General features: G+C 35.4%; 1 protein-coding gene across 1 annotated transcript in view; it reads left to right on the top strand.

The window, feature by feature from the left end:
* The window catches only part of LOC107676492 (alpha-1,3-mannosyl-glycoprotein 4-beta-N-acetylglucosaminyltransferase A-like), a 26,282-nt gene extending 17,002 nt beyond the window's left edge, over positions 1-9,280 (top strand). The window contains exons 9-12 of the mRNA XM_016471050.1: positions 3,193-3,271; positions 3,729-3,789; positions 6,021-6,133; positions 7,572-9,280. Of these exons, the coding sequence (XP_016326536.1) occupies positions 3,193-3,271; positions 3,729-3,789; positions 6,021-6,133; positions 7,572-7,598 (280 nt within the window). The 3' untranslated portion in view covers positions 7,599-9,280. The remainder of the gene's footprint in view (positions 1-3,192; positions 3,272-3,728; positions 3,790-6,020; positions 6,134-7,571) is intronic.

Genomic DNA, 9,280 nt, shown 5'->3' with positions numbered 1-9,280 from the left:
TTTTTTTTTTTTTTTTTTTTTTTTTTTTTTTTGTCAATTAAAAAACAATAACTCATCTACAGTATATAAGCCAACTAGATATTTGGTTAGTGACATGTTTAAATACACATAATTCATAACCATGCTGTTAAAGGTGTTGTCAAGGGGTTGTCATTTGCTCACCCTCATGTGATTCCGAACCTATGTGGATTTTTCTTCTGAATAACATACAAGATATTTTGAAGAATGTTTTGACTGTTTTTGTACACATACACAGTGACAATTTCTGTATTTGATGATGACATCATCACAAGGTCTACTGTGTCCTGTCTTGCCAGCATTTTTCAAAATATATGTTATAGTATGTTTCACACAGAGCCGTTGAGAGAGAGAGAGAGAGTTGCAACACAGTCACATGGTTCATGGAGCTCTCAAACAACTCCGCGCTCTCAGTCTGTTTGAATGGGTTTAATCAGGACATACAGCAGTTTCACTATATTAGCTGCAATTTCTAGTAGTTATGAACACATAATGTGCTTTGATAACTACGCTGACTACGCTTTACAATAGCATTTTATTCTGGGGAGTGATAAAGAGAGCATTAATATGTTCTCATACTCTTTGGCAGTCAAATGTGACCAAACACCTTAAGTGTAACTTTTAATCAATTAAATAAATGTGCTATATTTTAGTTTAGTTCTATTTAGTTAATATTTTGAGAAGATTTTTGGTACTAAATAATATGTGCAATAATTATGATCCATGAATGACCATTTAAAATATAACATTTTCTAATATGCTTATTATTTATATTACAATTAGTGTAGTATTTAGGGTTAAAATAGAGAAAATGTTTTTAAATTCCAGAATAATGTACAGTATTTGAAAAATAATGTGCTTTTTGAACATTAAAGCATGTCAACATATTCTGTTACACCAAATACACAAAATAATGATATTTAAAAAAGCATGATATGACCCCTTTAAGAGAGAGTAAACAGCTGAAAAAGAAAATGCATATGTAACGGTGTATTGGATCCGGACTTCGGTCTTAAAGGGGAAGCTGTCCAATATTCGTCCTGTCTGCCATTCATATTAATCAAACAACAGTGAGAGAGAATGACTATGCTTTACAGTAGCATTTTATTCTGAAGAGCAATAAAGAGACCATTAATATGTTCTCATACTTCTTGGCAGTCAAATGTGACCAAACACCTTAAGTGTAACTTTTAATCAATTAAATAAATGTGCTATATTTTAGTTTAGTTCTATTTAGTTAATATTTTGAGAAGATTTTTGGTACTAAATAATATGTGCAATAATTATGATCCATGAATGACCATTTAAAATATAACATTTTCTAATATGCTTATTATTTATATTACAATTAGTGTATTATTTAGGGTTAAAATTGAGAAAATGTTTTTAAATTCCAGTGCAAAGAAGGAAATTAGAGGCATTTGGTGGCCAGAAAAATAATATTCATATGCAATGCCATGGTTTAACCACTAGATGCCTGTATGGCTGTTTAATAAATATAGCCTAAATGTATATGGCTCTAGTTGCTATAAAGAGTATTGCTGGTCTTAATTGCTTACTTATTTTTTTTAGGTTTTGCATTTGAATGTATATTTAGACGTTATCAAACATTCGATTTTTATGTTTCGATTTTTCTAAATGTTACATTTAAAAAGGTTAGTGATTCACATCCCAGTGTTATTTTGTGATATTCACATAAGCATACAACATAAGTGAATATTACAAAAGGCAAGCAAATATGGAATTTATCTCCAAATAAAGTTTAAAAAAAGCACAAGGCAACCAATTGCATTCAGCAAAACTCTTTATTGTATTCCTTGAATGAGCAATCTTCATTGAAACTCATTCAACTTCCTACGGGGAGAGAAAGATTGCAGAAAGACTAAAAACTTAAAAATATAACAACTAGCATCTGGTTATAATCTGGTAATTAAGGTGTTTCTCACATTATCTAAATGCAGTTATATAGTATAACTCTCTTTTATCTAACGATAAACATTAACTATAACGCGCTTCATAAAATACCACTACTGGACAGATTTCAGAGAGATCAACTAATGTTAATGTTAAAATGTCAAAAAATGCAGTCATTTCTTCAATTTACCAGCAAGAGTGTCCTTGAGAAACTCTGAAATGAATGGGGTTCAATGCTGGAACTATTGGCTGCTCCATGACACGCTTCACTTCAGCATTCCTCAGTTCCTATGGATCAGAATCAGAATCAGAAGGAGCTTTATTACCAAGTATGTTTACACACACAAGGAATTTGACTTGGAGACAAGAGCTTCCAGTGCAGAAGAAAGTACACACACAGTGCAAACATACATGATAGTGCAGACATACATAGAATTACACAGTAAAGATGAATTAACACTAATATCAGAAAAACTGAAAAATAAATATTGCACTATATATAGAAATAGACATAGGACGCCTATGGGAGTGTCGCAACTCTGTTTCTCAATGGCTCTGGTTCCACAGAAGAAATTAATACAGTTTTGAAACAACATAAGAGTGAATAATTGATGACAAAATGTATTTTTCTTTTTTTTGGTAAACTGTCTCTAATTTCAGTACAAAAAAGTATTACGGTTTCTGTAAAAGCCTCACAACTGCTGAAAATTCAGCTTTGCATCACAGGAGTAAATTACATTTTAACATAGATTAAAATACAAAACAGTTATTTTAAATTGTAATAATATTTCACACTTTTACTGTTTTAGCTGTATTTTTTGAAGGCCCAAAACTCTCTTACACCTATCCTGGTACGTCAGACCACCCTTATGGTTGATCCTGTTAGTGAATACGATAGACAGAGAGAGATGAGGGTTATTTCGGAAATTGATGTAAACAGACAGTCATGCTGTTTGCTCATTAGTTTTGTTTGTCTAACAGAGACTTGACCTGTTCAAAGTGTTTGTGTGAGTAGAAACAGTGCTAACAAGATGAAGTGTCAATTTAGTCATGTGTGACTGGATTTAATTAGCAGCTCAAGTAGGGGCCTATCTAGAGACCCCTTATCTGTGTGTGTTCAGGCCACGCTGTCTAAGTTAGACTCAGTCTTCACAAGTTCTTGTCCATGTCCTGCCAGTGTTTGTACATGCGTGTTCACAAATATTCATGAGTTTGTGCCTGTACATGCATATTCATTAACAATCAGCCTTTGATTGGCAGGTTCCTTTTTCGCAGCGGAAACCAGGAGCACCCAGGAGACAAAATAGAGAACACTACTGTCGAGATCCTGCCCTTTTCGGTAAATGAAAAAACACATTCTCAATTAGATTTATACGGTTTCCTCTAAATGTCCAAACAAGCCCCAGGGTGACAGGTTTGTCAGAGTCTAACTGCAGGTTGACAGGAATATCTGGCGTAGGTCTCCTGTGTACACTGCCACCAGGGCTAATTTTAGTCAATCGCAGGTTGAGCTACCGTGGTAATGAGGCTGCGTACTGCCATCCTGCTGTGATACAGAGCTTAAAAAGGCTTCGAATGGGCTTTGATGTTTGTTCTTGCAGACGTTCCTTGAATAAATGAGGCTGGTAATGCATCTGAGTTTGTGTAAATGGGTTTGTGAGCTTGGGTTTACTTATTATTTTACCATTGAATACAAACTTTACTCCTACAATTGTGTCTAACATTGATAGCATAGTGCAAGTACCTTTAAGACAGGCTCTTGAAGTGCTTCTAAATGAGGATGTTATCTCTTGCAGGACGCTGAATCGAAGACCAAAGAGAAGTACAAACGAACAGAAGATCGGTTCTATAAGCTTGGTGAGTTATTACATTCATGGTCAAATCAGCAGTTTTGCACTTGAAGCAAATGATTGTTGTGCCTTCCTTGCAAATAGAAGAAACCAGTGCACTGTAACTCTTTATAACAGTGATGGCACTTATTTAGCAAATGCTCAGCACATTTCTCTTTCTGCCTGAGAAAGTATTTCATTAAAAAAAATTAAAAATTAAAAATTTAGGCCCTGTGTTGTATATATACTTGTATATATTTTATTATAAAAACATGATTGACAGTAAGTTTTTTTTGTTTCTTATGCTTAGCACATTTATTTGATTAAAAAACAATAATAATGTGAAATATTATGACAATTTAAAATAACTGTTTTCTATTTTAGTATATTTTAATATATTTTTCCTTTAGAAATGATTCTAATATGCTGATTTGTTGCTCTTATGTTAAATTATAAATGACTTTACTGTTAATTTTGATCAATTTAATGCATCTTTGTTGAATAAAAGTGTTTTGTACGGTGGCCGAGAAGTGCAAAGCAGATCACAATTCTGAAAACAAAATAACAAATTACAAACGCAAATGCAAGTCTAAAAAACAAAACAATTCAGAAAGCACAACAACAATTCAGAAAACATTATAACAAGTCAGAAAACACAATGACAAATTCGAAAACAAAATAACAAGTCAGAAAACACAACGACAAATCAGACAAACCGGAAAAGGTAGGTATAGTTTGAGACAGCGCCATTGGTTTGGGATTACTCACCGCTGACTGGACGAGACATCTGTCAATCAACGTATACAGGTGACCTATAGAGTTTTAGCCGGCAACGGCGAATGGCGCGGTGGATTGTGTTCACCGACAATGTTTTCTGGAAGTATTCCTGAGCTCATGTTGTGATTTCCATTACAGTAGCATTCCTGTATGTGATGCAGTGCCGTTTAAGGGCCTGAAGATCACGGGCATCCAGTATGGTTTTCCGGCCTTGACCCTTACGCACAGAGATTGTTCCAGATTGAATCTTTGGATGATATTATGCACTGTAGATGATGATAACTTCAAACTCTTTGCCATTTTTCTCTGAGAAACTCCTTTCTGATAATGCTCCACTATTTTTCGCCGCAGCATTGGGGGAATTGGTGATCCTCTGCCCATCTTGACTTCTGAGAGACACTGCCACTCTGAGAGGCTCTTTTTATACCCAGTCATGTTGCCAATTGACCTAATAAGTTGCAAATTGGTCCTCCAGCTGTTCCTTATATGTACATTTAACTTTTCCGGCCTCTTATTGCTACCTGTCCCAACTTTTTTGGAATGTGTAGCTCTCATGAAATCCAAAATGAGCCAATATTTGGCATGACATTTCAAAATGTCTCACTTTCAACATTTGATATGTTATCTATATTCTATTGTGAATAAAATATAAGTTTATGAGATTTGTAAATTATTCCATTCCTTTTTTACTCACAATTTGTACAGTGTCCCAACTTTTTTGGAATCGGGTTTGTATATATATATATATATATATATATATATATATATATGTATGTATGTATGTATGTATGTAATGCACAGACCGTATACACCATTACAATCTTGATGAAACTGTAAAGACACACATCTTCCGTCAAGTAAACCACAATCAACATCTCTCTCATTCTTTTTTTTTTTCCACTGCATTTTTTTTTCCTGTATTGCTCTCTAGCTTACTCTCAAAACACAACATAGTTGTTTTTTGCGAGTATTGTTCTCTTATGATGAATTGCTTCTGAGTTTCTTTATTTGTAAGTCCCTTTGGATAAAAGTGTCTGCCATATAACTGAATGCAAAATTCAGTTTGTGGGAAGTGGGAAGTGGGAAGTCGTGGCCTAATGGTTAGAGAGTCGGACTCATAACCCAAAGGTTGTGGGTTCGAGTCTCGTACCGGCAGGGATTGTAGGTGGGGGGAGTGAATGTACAGCGCTCTCTCCCACCTTCAATACCATGACTGAGGTGCCCTTGAGCAAGTCACCGAACCCCCAACTGCTCCCCGGGCGCCGCAGCATAAATGGCTGCCCACTGCTCTGGGTGTGTGTTCACGGTGTGTGTGTGTTCACTGCTGTGTGTGTGCACTTTGGATGGGTAAATGCAGAGCACTAATTCTGAGTATGGGTTACCATACTTGGCCACATGTCACGTCACAAAATGTTACAATCACTTCTGGTCTCCCCTTTTAGAATTAAAAATATTATTTCTTTTCTTTGTGTCTGTCTTTAGCTCAGTTTGAGAAAGGAGTGGCAGAGGGGACGGTTGACCCTGCCTTCAACCCTGTGGTGGCTGTTCGTCTAAAGGTCCAGAAGGACTCCGCCGTGTGGGCCATTATTAGCGAGGTCTGCTTGCTGCCTTTGGTTCAGGCCTGTCTAGGGCTGGACAGTATCATAGTATATGGAAGAAGAGATTTTGCTATGCTGTTACTGTTGTAGTTTGCATTTATTATATTAGTCATTAGTTTTGTTTGCTGCATATGGGATGCTCTTTTTGCACTGATGCCAGACTTATTTATTTATTAATAATCTTATCTTAGGAAATGCATCAGGAAAGAAATTTTGTAATAAATAAAAGAAATACCTTTAATAAGTATCTTTAATAAATTTAGATTAATTAAATGTCTTTAATATGGAAATACCTTTAATTTGTAAATTATTTAATTATAGAGTTATTCATAAATGGTCAATACCATGTGATTATTTGATACATAAACCATTTTTTTCCCCCATTGAATTTCCAGCACAAACAACTATATTGTTATATACACCACTCCTGAGATACGAAATGACTCATTTGTGACCCTGGAGCACAAAACCAGTCTTAAGTTGCTGGGGTATATTTGTAGCAATAGCCAAAAATACATTGTATGGGTCAAAATTATTGATTTTTATTTTATGCCAAAAATCATTAGTAAATCATTAAGTAAAGATCATGTTCCATGAAGATATTTTGTAAATTTCTTACTGTAAATATATCAAAACTTAATTTTTGATTAGTAATATGCATTGCTAAGAACTTCTTTTGGCCAACTTTAAAGGTGATTTTCCCAATAGTTAGATTTTTTTGCACCCTCAGATTCCAGATTTTCAAATAGTTGTATCTCGGCCAAATATTGTCCTATCCTAACAAGCTTATTTATTCAGCTTTCAGATGATGTATAAATCTCAATTTCGAAAAATTGACCCTTATGACTGGTTTTGTGGTCCAGGTTCACATTTGAGTTTTGTTTATACTGTCCAACCCTAGACCAATCACATGCTCTCTCCCTCTTCACTCATGTACTGTGAATCATTTGGATCATATCTACAGTTACTGAATATCTTATAAACCTGACACTGTACTTAATGCATTCAAAACTGCCAACAATGTTTTCATTCCAGTGGAACGTCAGCTTATAAAAGATCATATTTTTCAGTTGAAACATGTTATCATGTTATTACAATGTTACGTGTTATTACATAAATGACTACAATTGAAAATGTGGAAATTTAGGAGTGTTTTGACAAAGCATCAAGCCATATATCATACCCCTTCTGTGTTTTGCATTGTTTGTCATAACCAGCCATAACAGTCAACACTGTCTGGCACATGAGGATATTTTGATGTGGACATCTCATATGTCCAAAATCAGAACGCAGTTGACTGGACAATAAAAGTGTTGCTTGAAACTTGACGTATTGTAATTAACATATTCTGTTGTTGTTGTTTTTTTTGGTGATGTGCATAGATGATCTTCATATACCTGGTTCTTGACAGATGTTTTTTGGTGTTTGTTGTCAGATCCATATCAAGAGGATACCTGGGTAACTACCTGAATGTCTCCAGTGCTTGAGGCCCTCTGGTCACCTAGACAGGGACGTGCTGCTCGCATCTCCAGCGGATTGAGTGACCCTCACATTATCAGAGTGCGTGGAGGAACCCTAGTTTTATGTTCTTCACCTCTTAAACTTGACTTTTTCCTCTTTTTTTCTTCTTCCTCTGGTAGTTTTGACATTCTCTCTTCTCTTCTACTTGCCTTGGCCTCTGTCGTCAGACTTCGTTTGACCTTTAACTTTCCCCTGAATTATGTTGTGTGAATGTGACTACTACTGTACAGAAAAAAACAAACAAACACTTTTTGACAGAATGTTTCCAGACACTAAATTTGTGTCGTGAAGAATTGCAATCATCGCTGTCATTAAGGTTTGAAGTTCAGGATTCAAAGCTGCACCAATGCTGGATAATAAGTTAATATGCCCTACTGATGAAGAATATCCTCAGCGCTCTGCCGTCATGGATTGTAACTGACCATAAACTTTGGGTCAGATAAACACGGCTGGATTTCAGCTTAGAGATGAACGAGTGGGGTGAAAGAAATGTTTAGGTTTTAGGCCGTTGGTGCCAGTTTATTATTTTATTGACTGCTTTGCCAAAATCTAAAAACAAACAGCATATGTTTTCTGGTCAACAGAAGTGGCTTTTCTTCCTCTGTGTTGGTTTAGTGTCAACGAATCAATCATGGCTTTCAATCGGAAAGTTTTTAATTGCTGTTACTATTATTATGACGATCTATGAAGGTGAATTAATTTATTTGAAATAAATCTAATTTGTACAAAAGGTAAATGCTTTCATTTTATATTCTTTGGAAATGTATGATGTGGCAGAGAATTTATTGTGGCTTAAAGTCGAGTGATGGTTGATGTTTGTATCTTTGTGTAGTTGAGAAGGGTGCAGGGCCGCCCACCTCTGTGCCTTAACATCCAGCGTCCCAGTAGAGGGCCTGGTAAAGGACTGCCTTGTGCCCCGTGTCAATACGCTTAAGTCATACAATAGGACAGTTTGTTAGATGCTTGATTTAAGTGAGACGTTCAAGTTTAGAGCATGGCATGTCCGTGCTTACGTTTCAGAATCTTTCATGTCTTCATTTGTTCATTGAGCATTTTCCATCTCAAATAGTCCGCTTTCATCATGTCTGTCAGAAAAGTTCTCATTTCTATGCTGTATTCATAAGATACTTATCTGAATGTTCAGTAAGTCGTGATGAAGTCCAGATGGAATCTGCTGATTTTTTTTCTGCACCGAATGAATTTAAATGTGGTGAAATGTGATTAAGGAAGCTGAGGGTACTTGCGTATCTGAAAGCACAATCTACAGAGACCCTAAATGGACATGGTGATGGGGAAATAAAATAAATGAAAAATTATATTTCAGTGCTTTGCTTCTCTCACAAAATGTTCGCATTCCACCAACAAACTTTGTGTTCTCAGAAATGTTTGCATCTCCTGACAAACTTTGTGTTCGCTCGCAAAACTTTTGTGATGGAAATGTAAGGTAGGACCAAGAACTATATTTCAATACTTTGCGAGAGAATGCAAAAGTTTTGCTAGATAATGAAAAAGTTTTGTGAGCGAATTAATTTTTTGGGGGGTAAAACGCAGTAATTTTTGCAAATTAATGTAAAAGTTTTGTGAGCAAATGTAAAATTTTAGCAATTTTACAAGCAAACTTAA

Source organism: Sinocyclocheilus anshuiensis, unplaced genomic scaffold (assembly GCF_001515605.1).
Source record: "Sinocyclocheilus anshuiensis isolate Anshui unplaced genomic scaffold, SAMN03320099.WGS_v1.1 scaffold1126, whole genome shotgun sequence".
Lineage (NCBI taxonomy): Eukaryota > Metazoa > Chordata > Actinopteri > Cypriniformes > Cyprinidae > Sinocyclocheilus > Sinocyclocheilus anshuiensis.
This window is presented reverse-complemented; position numbering and strand designations above follow the sequence as displayed.